General features: G+C 42.1%; 1 protein-coding gene across 1 annotated transcript in view; it reads right to left on the minus strand.

The window, feature by feature from the left end:
• Positions 1 to 20,545, minus strand: part of LOC136872222 (venom dipeptidyl peptidase 4) — a 226,349-nt gene that overhangs the window by 24,590 nt on the left and 181,214 nt on the right. The window contains exon 13 of the mRNA XM_067146050.2: positions 13,244 to 13,455. Within this exon, the coding sequence (XP_067002151.2) occupies positions 13,244 to 13,455 (212 nt within the window). The remainder of the gene's footprint in view (positions 1 to 13,243; positions 13,456 to 20,545) is intronic.

Raw genomic sequence — 20,545 nt, forward strand, 5'->3', positions numbered from 1 at the left:
ATGCGAAAACGGCCACTGCCATAGAGATGATCGTGTGTACTCAACCGGAACAGCGGAACCAACGCTCGGCTGCATAGACTTAAGTCTATGCGAGAGTATGTGCCGTAACGTACACTGAAATGAGTTGGTTCACTTGTGTTCCAAATACAAAAATCTTGCACTGTTATTAATGCTTCCAACTCCCTTCCCCTGGGGCAAGGCATTTCAGAGCCCCGTATGGGGGTGATGAGCGTTAAAATCGCCCAATAAGAGGAAGGGAGGAGGAAGCTGTTCAATATGATCTGTGACATAATTTATGTCAAGATGCTGGCCTGGTGGAGTATAAAAGGTTACACACTGTTGTTATGACAGGCAGCGGTATCCGCACCGCAATTGCTTCCATGCTTCCAGTGGGGCTCTTAGAGGAACCACTTCGCTATACGTACCAGAACGAACAATAATACCCACGCCACCGGACACCCGGTGAGCATGCTATGGTTCTGTCGAGTACAGTCTCAAATTTCTCAAGACCGTATGATGACCTTGCCTGAAGTTTGCTCCTGAATACAGACTATACTAACCGCGAGCTGACTAATGAGCTCCCACAGATGAACAAGATGCCTGTCATAAGGGCCACAATTCCACTGTAACAGTGCCATAGTGTGGACTATGAAAAGAGTGTTAGTTTATGAGCGACAAGATGCTCGTGAACCTAAAGACTATGAATATCAACAGCACGAAATCCATCGTGTCATCGACAGACGGTGGGACTGACGCCCAGAACTTCGACGCTTTCCGAGGCGGGAATTTCCCCCTACGAGGGGAGCGCGCTGGTTTTGGAACAGGAGTACCTGCTGGCGCAGACTTATACCCTCCAGATGGAGGACATGGTATCCCCTTCGCAGGGGAAGTGTGGGAGCGCCCGGTAAGGGCGTTCTGCTTCGCCGCCTTCTTTTCGAGTTTAGACGGGCTGGGAGATAATTTCCCAGCCTTGGTCGACGATGCCACCTCCCCCTCCTGTGCCGGCTTAAGACTGCAAGCCGCCACCGTCTTCCCGTTTGTCGAAGGGATGGTGGTCCCCACCTTCGATCTTTCACTCTTTAGAACTTTGCTATGAGGAGCAACAGTCGCCTCGGGCGCAGAGATCACCGCGGGTATCGATATCGTAAAAGACGAACCTGGGAGACTTTGAACTATCGTGCTGTAGCCTATAGTAATGGCAGGTTTATTCGTGAAATTAAACTTACGGCGCGCTTCCCGGTAGGAAAGACCATCCAGTGTCTTGATCTCCTGAATATTCTTCTAACTCAGGTATGTCGGACAGTTCCGATCTCGGGGAGAATGAAGACCAGAGCAGTTAGAGTACTTGTACTGAGTTCTGCACTCCTCCGTGCCGTGAGCTACTCTTCCACGTGTACCACACACAGACTGATTCGAACAACGAGATACCATATTTCCAAATATCTGGCATTGGAAGCATCGTATAGGGGGCGGGATGTACGGCCTCACATCGCAACGGTAAGTTGTTACCTTGACTTTGTCTGCTAACACTGCAAACGTGAAAGAGACAACGAAAGAACCAGTGGCAACGTCTTCACTGTTGTCCATGCGCGTAATGCGCCGGATGAGTGTCATGCCACGGTTCTTCATGTCTTCCATCAACTCTTCCTCAGTGTTCAAAATAAGGTCGCGGTGAAAGATGACCCCGCGTACCAGATTCATGCTCCTCCACTTTGACGGGGATTTCGCCAAAGTGGTCGAACTTAAACAAGTGTTCGGCTTGCAGTGCTGTATGAGTCTTCAAAAGCAAACTACCGTTACACATTTTCTTGAGATCGTCAAGTTCGCCGTCGACGCCTTCAATGTGTCTACTAAAGAGGATTGATTTTACCAGCTTAAAATCGTGCCCATCGGTTCTTCTAGCAGCCAGATACCTAGGGAAGCAGGATCCCATTCCTTTACGCTGCGCATGTCCCCAGGGAGTTGAACCTCTCAGGAAAGCAGAAGTTAAATTCTTCGGTGGGGGACCACATTCGGCAGGTCGATGACGATTCGAAGCCATGCACGAAAATCATCATCCCCGAATGTCACCCACTCCGACCACGAGTCTCTGTAGCCGAACCAAGCTGCCAAGGCAATACCCACCTTGTTATAGCCGGTACTGCCTGGGGTCCGATGTTGGACGATGCCTAACACGGGATGACTGAGGCAATGAGCACTTGGACGCCCTTGCTAAATGGTAAGTCCATTTTTAATCAGTATATGCCTATTTTAGCCAGGATAAAATTTATAAACTTTACTACATGCCTAATTATCACATTCATGTAATAATTTCACAGAATTTTTGTTGATGATTGCATTATTTGAGCAAAAATTATGAGGTACAGATACGTGCACCTCTGGTTCAAGTTAACAGAAAAGTCTGTATTTCTCTATTTAGTCTTACAGATTCTGGCTTAGGTTATGATGATATTAGTGCTCTTCTGAACAATAGTGATGGAGAATTTTCAGGTTCTCGAAATAAGGAATACATAAAAGAGCCGCTAGAGGTGCCAGATAACGGAGAAGTTTCATCAGTACCTGAAATAAATCATGATCCACATAGAAATGACTTGGCTGATTCCAGTGTTACAACGTCTCCTACAGAATTGCCATGGGATTCTAAAGAGTAAGTCTTCAGAGTTTATTAATAATTCTGTAATATTGTTGTAATATTGGAGTAAACTCATTAGACAATCAGAAAGATCAGGAAAGAAAATTCCCTCAGTCATAGGTTCATTAACCTTACGGGTATTATTCATAGTACTAACATGGCAATGTTATGTCGATTCAAGTGCAGACTTCAAAGTTATAATAGATTGTGTAATGAATTTCTTTGGCAATTATTTTTGTAACAGTAACAGTGCGCACTGTTGTTCCAGAATGGCACCCCGTGGAGTGACTACTGGTGACCTGAGGCCGGTTCCATGGCTATGTAGTTAGCATGCTGGCCTTTGGTTCAAGGCGCCCGGGGTTCGATTCCTGGGCGGGTTAGGGATTTTAACCGTAATTAGTTATTTTCACTGGCTCGGGGACTAGGTTGTTTGTCGTCCTTAAATAGAAAACAAAAAAACGGAAAAATTGAGAACAATAAGGAGATATCAGTAAAATAGCATAAATATTATATATATATTGTGCCCTTTTAAGGCACCAACTGCGGTGATCTCTTCTTTCTTCTTTGCGCCGGCTGCTCCTGTAATAAATGACATATAAATCATACTCACCGCTGCATGTAGACTCTTCTTCTCAGTCGTGCCCGTTCGATATCCCCGGAGAGGCCACCCGCTGATAGAGGAGTGAGGGAGATGAAAAGAAGGGGTAAACTAACTAAAATGACGGTACCCAAGACTGAATTAAAATTTAAATAAAAGACTAATTTATTCAAATAAAATGCAAAATGCTAAAATGGACGTAGATTGAACTAGTGAAAAATGTAAACAAATGAAAATAAAAGTGACTAAATAAAATATTAAAAATTGAAGGTCTGCCTTACAAAACAAACATAAACTGCCTGAATAAAACTGACTGAAGGTCAAACACCTTAATTAAAATATGCCAGACTATCTTGACATTGTCTACAAGTTGAATAAAAATGACTCTGTATAAAACTCTGGTCAGAAAAACCACCTACTTGAAATATAGAAATAAATAATAGAGAAACAATCTCTCAAATATAAATTAATGAAATTAAAATAGTTGACTCACAATAAAGTAAATTAAATTCTGTTACGTCGATCAATCCACTGACTTATCAGAGTTATTAAATGTTTAACACATGTTGCTCATTTGGGAAAAATACCCAAATTTAAATAATCTTGGACTGCACTCAGCAAGTGTATCACTTAAGGAAATAATTCTTAGAAAAAGAACAAAACAACCATGAACATCACTTTCATTTCCTACATAACCGTTGTCTTATACAACCTCTCATGATTAAACAAATCGATTATCGTAACATCACTCTGAGTGTATCCAACCACTCATCTACATGTCAGACTTCACTTGCTTGCCTGTGATAGACTGGACTCTTAAAATAAAACACAATTTAGGCCAAGTGCCTGATGTTAACATTATCGAATGACAGCGATCTTTGTACATTAAAATTTCTATTGACTTTGCCGCTAACTGCTTTTCATTATAAATTCATATTTGTGGTATCACCACTAGATGGAGGCAGGTACCATCTTCTTTACCACTTATTGCGGCAGTTTTATACAATTGGTTTATTTAAAGATCGCTTCATTCCAAATAAAAATTGTAGTGGATTTTAAATAGAAAGTTTGGTAATTACTTGGATGCCTGGTATGAGCATACCACTACTATTTCGACTGTGACATAATCGATGACCCACTAAACCTAACATCTAACCTCTTATTTACATCATTACATTAATTTAACGGAGAAACCACTGCTCCGATCAAAAACATACAGGAATCAAAACAAAACTAGCCTAGCTATACTTGTCTATTTACAACAAATCAAATATAAATAATTCACATGCGCTTGCGTCCTACAAATAACGGTCAAAGGTGCACTCAGAAAGAAAACAATAACAAACTGGATCCCACCATCGCGGCCTACTGGAAATTAACAAGGATAGAAAAGCGCAAAACAAACTCGGAGTTACCAGAAAACATACCCCGCTGCGAGTAGCAAAATATTGCGAATTTGACGGCAATCTCAAATTTCAGACGACAAATGTCTGGACATAATATTATCTAACCTTGATGGAAAAATTTACTGTTCTTTCACGTTATCCGTGACTCTACATAAATATTCAAAACACATTGACTCGTCGCTCTGTCCACATTGTACACTGGCTAGCATTATTAGTCGAGCATCTATTCTCCCTGGAATTATTTAAACAAATACAGGCTCCTGCCTGTAGTATCATACCCATGTCGTAACAGCTTTAACGCACGTGGTTAAATTCTTCATTTCACACTTCTATTTCCTCATTAATTCGCGACGTCATTATAATTCATTATTCCCACAATACAGCCTCGCTCGTACCCGGCGGGCAAAAATATCTGTCGTGCACATTACGACTTCTCATGTAAATTCAAGACATGGTTCAAATATCATATTTCCATCATCAACGTAGATCATCAGGGATATTAATCATCTAGCTCGATCTCTCGATCATTCACTGTTAACACATCACAAAAAATCACAGAGCTGACTCATCAATGGCGCTCATTGTTACTATAAAAGGAAGTGACGAGATTGCCTCTCAAAACACAAATGTTGAAACGTGCGCAACCGCAACTACAGGAAATAAAATATACTCGCGTCTAACCGAAATCGTCGCAAAAATCCGCGGGATAAATACCAACAAAACCGGTCATCTGAAGGATGATTCCGCAACATAAAACAAACTGAAATGCGCAAAATAGTGAAAATAAACCTTGAAAACATCGCGGTAGTGTCCATAACATCAAAACTCCAACAAAAGAAAGTATAACTCAAAAACCAACGATCTAAAATCATGATGAAATAATAATAAACTGACATTACAACCGTAGATCAAAAATCAAAAGCTGCCTAACTGTCAAAATGACATACTACAGAAATCAACCATGAATACACGCAAACAAACATCTACTTAAACAAAGTGCACAAAATAAGCCTATCTGAAAATGCAACATAAACATTATTATTATTATTATTATTATTATTATTATTACTGTTATTATTATTATTATTATTGTTATTATTATTATATTTACTGTGAATTATTTACAACCTTACCTAGTACTCTAAACTACACTGATCATCGATTTTGCCACGGTCCTACATATTATTTACATGATTTTATGATGCTCATACCTGTATGGTGGAAGCAGGTCAGTTCACCCACCGGTCCCGGTCATGGTGGAAATTAGAATTCCATCTTCAAGGTGATGTGGTATTCCAGATTTTTATTACACACGCAAATTTGACACATTCTTGCCATGCCGTGCCACACGATTATATTAGCATAAAAACACTCGCATTTCTCTCACTCCAGTGAAAGTTTAGAAGATGCCACTGCAGCCTCCTGCCTGTTGTGTAGATGAAGGTCGCCTCGCTCTTTACCTGCAAACACCTGCTGGCCTTCCGACGATCCCTCAGCTCTGTTTACATTACAGCTTACAGTACGTTAACCCTACTGGGGCATAACTGTTCCCTCAAGGTCTGCTGTTGCGGCCTCCATTGAATAAAGTCAATCACCTTCCCGTTTGTCTTACTAGTTTCCGCCCATAAACATCTCGCTTGCCAAACAGTTTGTAGAATGGTAGAATCAAGCTAAATACCGTTTATGTTGTGGAGGAAATTATATACTGATCTCACATGTAACACTCCCCACTGGTTAGAAATGTTTTCATGTAAATCTGCTGGAACATGAATTTGTTTCCCTCGACTAGTAATGTGAGTTCATTCAAGTTGAAAGTGTAATTCTTGCCTACACTCCCTGTATTTACAGCAAAAGTCTGTGAAAGTGTTCATTTTCTGAAATGCATATTCTCCCAAGTAAATAATACAAGGCTTCCTAAAATGCCTACAAGTGTCTAATCGCTTTGGTACCAGCCAAAATAAAGCTGACTAAATGCATTTTGCTGACACACTCTGTCACTCTGTCAAAACGTAAATTCACTAAGAATACTGAAATAACACTAAAATACTCAAGACAATAACTGAGAGCATTCAAAACAACTGTGAACTGAGAACTTCGAAGACACTGAGAGTTGATTCACACTGAGAATTCTAGAACTGAGAATAACTGAGTAAGACTCAAAACACTGAGAACGACTGAGAATAACTGAGAGTAACTGAGAATAACTGAGTAACTGAGAGTTCGACCCTGTGGTCGCTGGGTTTTATGAAAATTCCTCCCACCACCAGGAAAATAGTTCCGTGGAAGGGATGTGGCGTAATAATCTAGTCCTTGGGAGCGCTTTCTCGTACATCCGTAGGTTATGGTTTTCAAAATTTATACTCAAAACTTCCTAAATTCTGTCCGACTCACATGTGATATTGCGCCGCGGGAAATGATCATAGAATAATCCACACGATGATGCGCGTCACTGGTGTTATTTTCTTCCGGTGGATGGCCTCGTTCAGCCATGATGGCTCCTTATTCTGGGTTCTATTACTCCTCCGTTCGAAGTTGAATTTTATTAATTAGGCACTGATTAATCACAGATTGGCACTGATAATTCGCCAAATATTATAAAGAAGTTAGGACACTGTTTTTCACTACCACATCGGGCTTCAGATCGCGAGATACTGATTATAGATCTCCCGGTATGACAGCTCATTCAAATTTAGAATATCCTGATTGGTTGAGACTTTCGCGCTCTTCCAAAACGTGGTGCATCCGCTTCCTCCCACGAATTGGCGGTTACTGTCGTTGGTCCTCTATTGTCCTAGCTAAATAGGTCAGGCTTCACCGCGTGCTTTTCTCATGAGAACGAACAGCAAGTGCCCACTCCCCGGCGGTGTCATAAAATTTATTGGATGGGTGGTTTACAATCTGGTCGTGTCTAGAGAAGAGTTTCGTGGATTCTCTCGCCGTCAGGCTGGCGCCAGAAAGTTCCTTTGTGACTGCTAGTTTCACAGCCTCACTGTGGTATCTCATATGTGAAATATACAATTTAATTGTGAATCAAATTAGGCCAATTCGCTTATGGGTGCAATATACATACGGTGCTACCTCCAGATTCAGATTATTCAAAGGGAAAGCTGTATTCAATTTCTGAATATTTCAATTTACAGTTCTGGCAACTAAGGGCAAATCAGCCCAATCTAAATTCCGTGCAAAAGCGCAACCGTAAGATCTGTGAGTACTACAGTGAAGAAGATTGTGATATTCACTGGAGTGCAAGTGCTAATGGGAACACTGAAGTTTCCCCAGAGTAGAATGTATTGGCCACAAGATCTGGCAGATCCACTTATAAGTGAGGCTATGAGAACAGATCGATATTTTGAGCTGAGAAATTATCTACATTTTGCTGATAACGAGTTGGACCGTTCTGGGTGTAAAGATAAACTGTGGAAAGTAAGACCGACTTTAGATTGTGTTCTAAGCACGTGCCATTCCTTACCTCGAACAACACATCTCTCCACTGATGAGCAGATGATTTCTTTCTCCGGAAGGTGAAAATTTAGACAGTTTGTGCCATCAAAACCAAACCCTAACGGGCTGAAGAACTTTGTTCTGGCGGCAAGAGATGGTGCTGTACTTGACTTTCACTTGTATGTCGGGAATGATTCGGTCGAAGGAAATGAACTGAAAGAATTTGGCCTTGGTGCAAGCATTGTTAGGCTATTGTGTCGTACAATTTCTAAGTTTAGTGACAGTACCCTTTACACCGACATATTTTTTACGAGCTTGAATTTAGCTGATGTAGTGCTTCAGGATGGAATGACAAAACAGGATTGGTCCTGTATCGAAGAAACTGAAGAGCTACAAAGGTATGAACAGGGGAGAATGGGGTGAGAAAGTTAGACCATACGAAAATATGTGTGTGCTAAAATGGAAAGACATTAAGTCGGTAGAGCTACTGTCGACTATTGCGGGAAGTAGACTAGCAGACACGTGCCTACGGTGGTCAAAGAAAGATAACAAGAAGATTGATGTATCACGACCAGCGATTGTTAAAAATTATAACGTCTCAAAGGGAGGAGCTGTGATCAGCTTGTGACCTATTACATTACTCATATGAGAAGATGCAGACGGCCAGTAAGGGTGTACAGCCATTCATTGATCTAGTAATTTAAACTGATGATGATGATGATGATGATGATGATGATGCGTGTTGTTTAAAGGGGCCTAACATCTAAGGTCATCGGCCCCTAATGGTACGGGATGGACGACATGAGATGATAATTAAAATATTAAAACGTATCCACTGACTAGTGTTTAAAATAAATGGTGATGAAAAATGATTATGAGATTAAAACAATCGGTGGATTTAATTCGCAATGCCTTAGTTTATAACAAAGTATAGAAAATAAAGGTGATAATAGAATAAGGCATTGCCTGGAAGTACAGATATATATATAATTCATGTTAGGAGTTAAAATGCCGGCCCCGTGGTGTAGGGGTAGCGTGCCTGCCTCTTACCCGGAGGACCCGGGTTCGATTCCCGGCCAGGTCAGGGATTTTTACCTAGACCTGAGGGCTGGTTCGAGGTCCACTCAGCCTACGTGATTAGAATTGAGGAGCTATCTGACGGTGAGATGGCGGCCCCGGTCTAGAAAGCCAAGAATAACGGCCGAGAGGATTCATCGTGCTGACCACACGACACCTCGTAATCTGCAGGCCTTCGGGCTGAGCAGCGGTCGCTTGGTAGGTCAAGGCCCTTCAAGGGCTGTAGTGCGATGGGGAGAAGGGAGGAGGGGAGTTAAAATAACACACAAATACGCAAACACGAACTAAAATAGAGTCAAAGGGATAAAAGCGCAGTTAACACAAATACACTGAGACAAAGGCCACTATCCCCCATAAAACGAATGACGAGGTCTGCTGACTGCTCGTCATCTCGCAGTATGAGGGAGATGGTACTCGCGAATGTTAACCTACGGCGCAGACAGACCAGGTCTACGCACTCCGTAAAGGATGTGCACCACGTTAAGATGATCGCCGCAAGTACACACCGGAGGGGTTTCTCCTTCCAGTAAATGGGAGTGCGTTAGTAAACCGTGGCCGGTCCGAAGACGACAAAATACCACTGCTTCCCTCCGGAAGCCCGAAGGGAAGTCCACCATTCCCTCGTTGTACATTGTATCGCTCTGATATTTTTTGGAACTGGAGTGGCCTGCCACTCAATCTTCCAATTGGACATAATCAAATGTCTCAGCTGAGAGCGAATATCACTTGCGGGAACCTTGTAAGGCAACAGGGGCAGTGTAACTGTCTCCTTGGCAGCCTTATCTGCTAACTCGCTTCCCTCTACACTCGTGCGGCTTGGGAGCCACATAAACGTGATCCTGGTGCCGGCATCCGAAAACTCGGCCAGCAGGTCCTGGATCCGCTGCACTAGAGGGTCCCGAGGGAAACAGGTATCAATAGACTGTAGCGAGCTCAAGGAGTCAGTACACAGAAGAAAGTATCGGCGCTCATTGGACAGTGCATATCGCAGAGCTTCAAAGACAGCATAGAGCTCTGCTGTGTACACACAACAGATTTCCGGGAGAGCAAAAAGAAACGTGTCAGAGTCGACAACGAACGCACAGCCCACTTTCGTGTCTGTTCTCGAACTATCCGTGTAAACGATGACTGAACCTGAATACTGGCCAACAACGGACAGGAAAAGCCTCCGATAAATCGAAGGTTCCGTGTTTTCCGTCGGGCCTATGTGCAGATCCGGGATTATTTCAGGTCGTCGTATTATCCAGTGAGGTACCCCATTTGGTTTTCTGACAAGGCAAGGAACAGAAGGTACGTTCATGAAACACAATATCAAATTAGCTTTTTCGACCAAAAACAATTAATAAACTGATTTTTCAACCATAACACAGTTAACAAACACAACGAGGAAGAATATCAGGAGTCACGTATATATAAGTTAACGTGCAACCAATGCAGAAGCTCGTACGTGGGACAGTCAGGGAGGAACCTTTTAATAAGATATCATGAACACGTTAATCCTGAGAAACATAGAAGATTCTCCGCTATGGGGGCTCACATGAAAGAAACGGGACATAAATTCACTGAAACTAAATAAGACCTCGAAATCGATGATGATGATGATGATGATGCTTGTTGTTTAAAGTAGCCTAACATCGAGGTCATCGGTCCCTAATAGTACGAAATGAAATAACAAAAAGAACAAATTCATCCACTGACCAAAATAAAATAAAAAATGTCATGAAGAATGAATGGATGGACATGAATCCAACTGAAGAAAAATTAGTGGATCAGACTCAAAAAAAGATCGTAAATAATAGTATTACTGACCAAGGGACCACTCATAAAACATAATGATGCTTGATGTCTAAAGGGGTGCAAAATCCATGTCTAAGGCCCCACAGAATAGTACATGTCGCGAGTAAAGTAGAACCATGGTATTTGTCATGTTGGGGTACTAATCAAAAGTAGCGAAGACTCACGGTCTTCCACACAAGCTGGTACTACTCACAAGTATTGTACTTCGTACAGGGAACGCAGACCTATGGTGTTTCTCACACAATGGCACCACTCACAGCCAACGCAAACCGATGAGGTTCCTCACCTAGGTGTACTAATCACGGGCGCCGGTATTCCCGTGGTGTTCATCACATTGTGGGCACCAAACACAGGCAACGCAGACCAACGGTGTCGCTCATATAGCGGTACAACACACAGGCTACGCCCAGACCCGCGGTGTTGCTCACATGGGTACGAAGCACGGGTATTGGAAACCCCCAGGCCAGCCTCTTTACTGTTACGAATCATAAACCTATTTCGTACCTTATTTAGTGGTACTACTCGCAAGTACAGGCAACGCACGTTGTTCCCCGCATGATGGATCGAATCAAAAGTAGTTTCATGGTTCTAATTCAATCATCCCTTGGTCGCCCGCTTTAGTCGCCTCTTACGACAGGCAGGGGACACCACGGGTGTGTTCTACATGTGCGTCCCCCACCCGCAGGGGGTAGTGTGTTTGGTTCGCGAGAGGTATTTTATTTCCCTCAAGTCCGCCGGCAAGCCGGTTAGGACCCCCCTATCCTCCAACTGGGACGCGCCACGTGGGAGTATCACCTCTCCCCCTGCCACGCCAGCGTAGCAGGTTCGTGGTCGGTCTAAAGTACCCCTCAAAAACAATAAAAAATAAAGAGGGGACAAAGGGTACATGACCCTTTTGGTCGCCTTCTACGACAGGCAGGGATTACCTGTGAATATATTCAGCCCCTCCCATCCAAAGGGTTTCCAACACATTATACCAAACCGCAATCCATGTCCGGGCCTAGGTCGCCCATTTTATTCGCCTCTTACGACAGCCAGGGGATACCGCGAGTAGGTTCAACATGTGCGTCTTCCACCCGCAGGGGATCCTTTATAACGCAGACCCTCGGAAGGTGGTACTATTTGCAAGTAACGTCGACCCTTGGTGTTCCGAACATAATGGTGCTAATCACGAGTAATGGTTCTAATGTCAGCATCCCTTGGCCGCCCCTATTAGTCGCCTCGTACGACAGGCGGGGATACCGCGGGTGTATTCTTCATCTGACGCCCCCACCCACAGGGGGATAAAGATGTCCGAAATCCAGGTGAACGGCGCCTCATAACAGTACTTATCGCTAGTAAAGTAGATCCATCGTATTTCTCATGTAGCGGTACCAATCGCAAGTAACGCAGGCACACGGTGTTCCACACATTATACTACTACTCTCAAGTAATGCACGTCACACAGCTAATGCAGACCTGTGGCGTTTCTTAGATAACGGCGCCACTCATAGGAACACAAAACCTTGATGTTCCTCACATAGGTGTATTAATCACAGAAACCCGAACTATCCCGTGGTGTTCGTCACATAGTGGGTACTAATCACAGGCAATGTAATCCCGTGGTGTTCTTCAGATAGTGGTACTAATCACAGGTACTGTAAACACACGGTGAACCACTCTCTGCTGCTGCTGCTACTAATCACAAACCTACTGTGTACCTAACACAGTGTTCCTACTCGCAAGTAAATGCGAACCATGATGTTGCTGGAGTGATAGTACAGATCACAAGTAGTTCTAATTCAACCATCACTTGTTCGCCCCTTTTAGTCGCATTTTACGGCAGGCAGGAGGTTCCGTGGGTGTATTCTTCATCTGGGTCCCCCACTCACAGGGGGTTCCAGCTAACTGGCTGCTGGGGTGAAGTGCTAGGAAGATTCATTAAGCTGAGCATGTTAACACATAAATTAAGGAGTATTGTAGTACTGATGTTAATTCAGAATTCCTACACTCGAACTTATACCAGCCGATGACATGAATACTTTAGAACATGTCGTTCGATTTTTATGTTCTAAATATCAAGTTTTCATTGTCCTTTCCGGCTTTATAATATGTTTGTTTTATGTTTTCAAACTAGTTGTATACATAGGTACAATTTTATTTTCATTTCTGTATCAATTTAATTTGTTCAGATAGGACGGCTACCTAGTAGTAAATCCTCCTGAAACAACAATCCCACCACCACTCTACGCTCCTTATGCTGAAAATGTCGCAAATCACTCTGACATTTTTTGGTAGCCGGTCGTAACTTACCTGCTGGAAGAATAATTTACCCTGACTCTGCAGGGCTTTCGCCAGCAACATAGACTGCTGATAGTGGACATCGTGGTCAGCGGTGCCGTGAATTAAGAGGAACTGGTTGTTCTTAAAGTTATCCACCAAGTCGACCAGATTGGCGTTTTTGTATCCTTGCAAGTTACTCCCCTGGATAGGAAGCAACATGTAGCGCTCCGTGTAGATACTGGCTGTGGGAGAAAACAGTTCGTTAGTTCTATGCTAGAATTAATCGCAAACGTATTGCCGTAACCATACACAGTAGAGATAATACAGGACATCGAGGGAATTCGAATTTGACTCTGTCTATCGGTACGGCCTGGAGTTGGCTATTTTGTCATAAGAGCCTCTGCATTAATTGGTGAAGTTCTTGGTTTTATTGAAGATGATGATGATGATGATGATGATGTTTGTTGATTAAAGGGGCCTAACATCTAAGGTCATCGGCCCCTAATGGTACGAGATAGAACAAAACGACATGATAATTAAAATTTTAAAATATACCCACTGACTAAAGTTTAAAAAAAATGGTGATGAAAGATGATTATGAGATAAAAACAACCAGTGGATCTAATTCGCAATGCCCTATTTCATAATAGATTTATAGAAAAATACAGGTGAAAACGGAATAAAGCATTACCTGGACATTCAGATATACACAGTATATACAGAATTCAAGTTATGAGTTAAAATAACACATTAAAATACGCAACACGAACTAAAATAGAGTCAATGGGATAAAAGCGCAGTCGACAGACATATACTAAGACTAGAACAATATTACACACGATAAAAAAACACTAACCCTCATAAAACGGATGACGTGGTCTGCTGACTACTCGTCTTCGCGCGGGATGAGGGAGATGGTACGCGGGAGTTTTAGACTACGGCGCAAACCGACCAGATCCACGCACTCCGTCAGGAGTTTTCTTGAACGTGGTATTGCGAATATGTTCTCCCTACTCGTACACGGAATGGACGGAGGGACAAAAAATTCGCAATAAATACCGGCAAGTGACCTCGGAATCTCCATTGATGCAGGACTTAAAGGATAACATATCGTATTTTGGTGTCATAGGCCTTCTCCAAGTCAAAGAAAACAGCTACCAAGTGCTGTTTGCGGAGAAACGCATCCTGGATAGAGCTCTCCAGGCGTACCAAGTGGTCAGTGGTGGATCGAGCGGCTCGAAAACCACATTGGTACTCTGACAAGAGTCCTTGTTTCTCCAGATACCACACAAGTCGGCGATTTACCATCCTCTCAAATAGCTTACACAGGCAGTTTGTAAGACAAATCGGTCTGTAACTACCCGCATACTCTGGATCTTGTCAGGCTTGAGGACAGGAATGACTATGCCCTCTCGCCACTGAGATGGAAAATCACGCTCTATCCACATTCGGTTGAACACACGAAGGAGATATAGTAGACTATCCTCACTAAGGTGTTTCAACATCTGGTGATGGATATTGTCTGGTCCAAGAGACGTGTCCTTGCAAAGCGCTAAGGCGCTGCGGAGTTCCCACTCCGTAAAGGGCAGGTTGTAGTCCTCTGGAGTTTGAGTGGCAAAACTAAGGTGATGACGTTCTGTCTCCCGCTTCAGAGCAAGGAAATCACGATGGTAATTCCCGGAGCCAGATACATCCACGAAATGACTGGCTAGATGGTTAGCGATCGAGAGTGGTTCTGTGACGACACTGCCTGTAATGGAAATTCCCGGTACAGCAGATGATCCTAGGATACCCGGAATACGTCGAAGTTTAGTCCACACTTGAGATGATCGAGTATGTGACGTCATAGACAACACACATCTTCCCACGAATCTTACTTACTTTGGCGAATAAGAACTCTCGTTTTAGTGCGGAGTTTTTGAAATGTTACCAAGTTGACCACACTAGGCTGCCTGAAATAACGTTTATGAGCGCGGAGGCGGTCTTCGATAACTGCTGAAATTTCTTCGTTCCACTAAGGAACGAGTTTTCGGTGAGGAGTCCCAGAGAAGGATGCAATGGACTCCTCAGCAGCAGCAAAAATTACCTGTGTTATGTAAATTATTTCGCCGTCTCCGCTCGCCTTGTCCCGTTGTTATAGAAAGCTAGAGATGTGATCTTTGGCAAATCAGCTTGTTTAAGTATCCATCGAGAAGGAGCTTCGACGGCTTTTTTTTGTCTCCACAAAGTAAGAATAATGGAAAAAAGGTCACTGTCACAGAGATAATCGTGTGTATTCCACCGAAAACGCGGGACGAATGTTCGGCTGCATAGACTGACGTCTGTTCGAGAGTATGTGCCGTAACGTACACTGAAATGTGCTGGTTCACCTCTGATAAAAATACATAAATCCAGCTCTGTTACTACTGTTTGGAACTTTTCCCCTGAGGCAAAAAGTTACAGAACCCCATACGATCTGAAGGGCGTTAAAATAGCCCAATAAGAGGAAGGGAGTTGGAAGCTGATCTATGAGTTCACTGACATCATTTATGTTAAGAGGCTGGCCTGGTGAAAAAAAAAAAAAAAAAAAAAAACATTATACACTGTATCTATGACAGGCACCAGTACTCGCACCTCAGTTGCTTCCTGTGGGGTCCTTAGACAAACCTCTTCGCTATAAATATCAGAGCGAACAAAAGTAGCCACGCCACCGGACGCCCGTTAATACAATATCGTTGTGTCGAGTATAGTCTGAAATTTCTCAAAGCCGTGTGATGACGTAGTCTGAGGTTTGTGTCCTAAATACAGACTTTCTTGATGCTTGTAGTTTAAAGGGGCCTAACATCTAAGGTCATCGGCCCCTAATATTACGAAATGGACGACATGAGATGAAAAGTAAAATATAAAAATGTACCCAGTGACTAGAGTTTAAAATAAATGGTAATGAAAAATGATTATGAGATTAAAACAATCAATGGATCTAATTCGCAATGCCTTATTTTCTAATAAAAGTGTACCGGGAGGTAAACCTCAACGCCGCGCATTTAAACCTACTGCCTAAATGAACTCCTCTATTGGTAGAACAGTGAAACTGAAACTACACCAACTTAGAACTTTACTCAGAAGATTTCACCACCGAAATATTATGTAATTTTGTTATTGTGCAGTTGCCTAAACTGAGTGAATTTCTCCTTGTTTTGTTTGCCATTCATCAAGAAGATTGGACATTCTTCCACAGATGACACGACTAAAAACTATGATCACGCACCCTGGTGCGAGTTGTAAGAAGTTATAATTCAAAGAAGTTTTGTATTTCTAGGTTTTTGTAACTGAATGATGTTCATTTATTTTTGGGTTGGCAATTCTTCCTTTTATTTCCGCCAGTTTTGAATCTATCCAATCAATAATTTCTGTAATTAAATTTCAACCTATCACAGGCTTCTTCTTCGATTTTGAGTGTAACTTTGAAATTGACCAATAAAATTGAGAGGGTGTGGCTGATTTATTCGTGAAAGATCTCGAACTTTCCATGAGGGTTTATAAACTGCGGCTTTTCACGTCTCTTGGCCAATTGATCGTCATCTTACTGAGTGGTTGTGTCAAAGCAAGAGGCGAGCGGCCTCTTTCATCGGTCAGCAGAACATCTACAAGGTAATGGCCACATAACTTCTTTCTTTCTTGCTACTTCCGCAGGTTAACCCGAGGGAAATGTCCGAATCTTTAACTATGTAACCTAACTTTCTAAAATGTCATTTTTCGTTTGATAATGTAAAAACCTTCACAAAATCTTTAACTGTAAACAGGGGATAGAGACTGATTTACCCTCTCGAGCTCCCCTTCATCTTGGTTTGAGGTGACTACGTTTATAACTTTTTTTCATTCTGTAATGTGGTAAATTAATTTGTATACGAGTCACCTCAGTAGTTTGGGAATAGCCCCTGTTTCACCGGCCTAGAGCCCTTTAGGTTTTAAGTTTTCTCTATCTTGGAGCGCCGTACGCCTCCATTCAGTTTGTGTTTCGGGCCATTTACTTAACCTGTTCTTTCCGCAAAGGCCCTATAGGTTGGGTACGAGATACCCCTGTTTCAATTTGTAAGCTGGGCCATGGCAGGCCAAAGAGTGTAAGATTTTTGGTGTTGCATTGAATAGGCTAGAAGAAACTGAGAGCCTGTTAGCTCTTTTCTAAAATTTTGTAATTGTAAAGAGTGCCTCTGGAAGGCTGGATATTCGATTTTGGGAGCAATTGATTCATGAATTAGGGGATTTCTGCCCTTAACCAAATAAATCTTCCATTTGTAATAATGTAAAACTAGGGGCTTAAAGCCCAAAATGTTAAGGTTCTGAATCTTGGATTTTCCTAATCTACTTTCTAGTTTGGCATTGTACCTGATTGTTACTTTACCCTTGTGAAAATTTGTTAAGTTTGTTTTTTTATAATGAAAACATATAACCTTTGTTAAAGTTTTAATTCAATTCTTGACATTGTAGTTAGACCCATTCACCCCGGCACCTTCTTTTCACCTCTGCGTTCCACGGATACCCCGGAACAAAAAGTATAGAAAATAGAGCTGATATTGGAATAAGGCATTGTCTGGAAGTATATATATTTGGCATATAAGAAGTATTTGTAATATCTACGAGTGTAAGATTATCATTTTATTAGCACGGGCGGAAATATCCCAACTCCGTGTTACAGAGAGTAGTACTCTGGCACGAAACCGGATTTTCCAAGCGAGAGGGGGAGCTATGGATTTTTTTGTGTCAGGCTGCCAGCTGTCCTCACGTGACCCACTGGGAGAAGCCAAGGTCGTCCGATCGATAACGAGCAAGGCCACGTCACACCTGACAGTAATCTAATGAAATGTAACAGCCTATCAGGTGCAAGTCACTGACCAATCACGGACTACTACGGCGACACACCCTCATCTTAAAATGAGTAAATACCGGTGTTTCCAGAAGAAACCTCTCCCTTGATTTTGACTCTTTCTTGGATGATTGTCTTGGGAATTCTACGCTGACGTTTACGTCGCAGACACTCTTGTGTTCGTTCACTCGGCAGAACAGATTCATTGCCCACCCTAGATCTACGAGATTAGCAGATTTTAGGACGAAGTTACGTATAATTCAGCAATATAATTCATCGTGTGTGTGTGTGTACAGGGCACATCTTAAAACTTATTTGTCAGTTTCAGCTCCTACTACTTGTGAAGAGGGAAGAGGAACTACTGCGTGCTGATCGAGATAATTCAAGATGTCACTACATCAGGAAGAGGAAGCCTACTACTATTCCATGTTAATAACCGCAGCTACAATGGTGTACTAAAATGTAAGGCAATCTCCGACATGGAGGAGATGACGACCGCTGGTGGATGACCTACTATATGTTCCGCGTCATCGGCAGAAATCCAGCCTCATCAATCATTTAAGTACAATTTTATAATATTTATCTGTTCATCTTTGTAGAGATAATGCTTCCTTATTCATTTGACATAATTTTCTTCTAGTCTTGCTGTAGTTTGATATTTTCTTTCTTCTTTCCTTGGTGTGAGGTAGTTGTTAATTGAGTGTGAATGATTATTGGTTCCTATTAGATAGCTAGTGATGTGTGAGTGTCTTCTACATTTATTCTAGCCGTCCCATTCAATAGTAAAGGAGTGATTTAAAAATCATTGTCCTCGCCGATAATAATAATTTAATTTTGAAATAATTTATAACTTATTTTTTGAAGTCATGTGGGACAGATTGTCGGCACGTTTATCATGTCGAATTTTCCCTATACATTATTATTTTTCTCTATGTGGATTTCAGGCGTGTTAGTGTCATCTGGTAATTTATCGCACCTTAGCTTACGCGGATTTGTGATCTCGCACATTTAATAATAATAATAATTGTACCGGGCGGTACACCTCTACGCGACGCAAGTTCAAATCTTGCGCCAATTGAAAACTTCTCTACTGGAGAAACCCGGAACTTTAACCACTGAACTAACTCTACTAGTTATCAGAAGAGGTCACTGGGTGTTTTTGATTTGCTTTTGTTTTTCATTGATCAAGAAGTGTGAACATTCTCTAACAGATGTCTCTACCAAAAAAACTATGGTAATACACCCTCGCGCAATGGAATTAACTCTCTTGAAGACATTTTGTATTCTTAAGTTTTGTCTTTACTAAATTTTGTTCTTTTATTTTTTGGGTTGGCAATATTAATCTTTCTGTCCGCCAGTTTTGAACTCAGCCAATCACGAATTTCTTTAATTAATTTTTGACCAATAGTGTCTTTCTTCTTCGATATTGATGTGTAATTTTTAGCTACCCAATAAAAATTGAGGGGGTGTGTCTACTCATTCTTGAAAGGTCTCGAATTTTCCACGAGGGTATAAAAACTGCTGATTTTCTTGTCTCGGGGTCACTCGTATAACATCTAACTCTGTGTGTGGATATGTAGCAGGGGGCGGGAAGCGCCTCTTTCTTCAAGCAGCGGCTCTTCTACAAGGTAATGGCCTTTTAACATCTTTATTTCTTGCTAGCTCAGCAGTGTAACTCTCGGGGAGGGTTCGAAACCTTTAATACGTAAACTACTAAACATGTAAACCCTTTTGCTTGCTAAACTTCTGTTTTCTTGAACTTTAAGTCGGGATAGAGAGTGCTTTACCCTGTCGAGCTCCCTTTCATTTTGAAATGGAGGTGACTAGGTACGTTTTCATAACTGTTCTTCTCTTCTTTACTGTATTAAAGTTTTCTCATACGGGTCACCTTCCTAGCTTGGGATTAGCCCCTGTGCATCGGCCTAGAGCCTCTTAGGTTTAAAAATATATATTTAGGAGTGCAAGTTCACGCCTCCAGTCCTTGCTGTATTTTGGGCTAGTAACTTAACCTGATGTCTTGTTTTCTTCATGCGAAGGCCCTGTAGGTTGGGTATTAAATACCCCTGTTTCTTTGTGTGCCTTGAGGGCAGTTAGTAGTGAAGTTTGTTGTGGCCTTTGATAGGCTTGTAAAATTGAGAGCAGGTCCGCTCTTTCTGGTATTATTAAGTGGGAGCAAGAGCTCCAGGTAATTAAGGGTTTTCTGCCCTTTGGTATTTGGTGATTGTGAGCTGAGAGCTCAGAGTTGTATACGGTGGGGCTTGAAACCCAGATCATTAAGTTGTTCTCTAATCTTGGACTTCTTGATTGTGTACCTGATTTAACTGGTTGTTATTTGTTATATGCTCAAAAATTCTGTCACCATTGTTAAGTTTTGAAAATATAACCTTTATTGAAATTTTAATGCATCTTTCGGACTTGTAGTTGGACCCATTCCAGCCCGCACCTTCTTTCACCTCTGCTGATCCACCAAAACACGGTAATAATAATAA

Source organism: Anabrus simplex, chromosome 4 (genome assembly GCF_040414725.1).
Source record: "Anabrus simplex isolate iqAnaSimp1 chromosome 4, ASM4041472v1, whole genome shotgun sequence".
In the NCBI taxonomy this organism is placed as follows: Eukaryota; Metazoa; Arthropoda; class Insecta; order Orthoptera; family Tettigoniidae; genus Anabrus; species Anabrus simplex.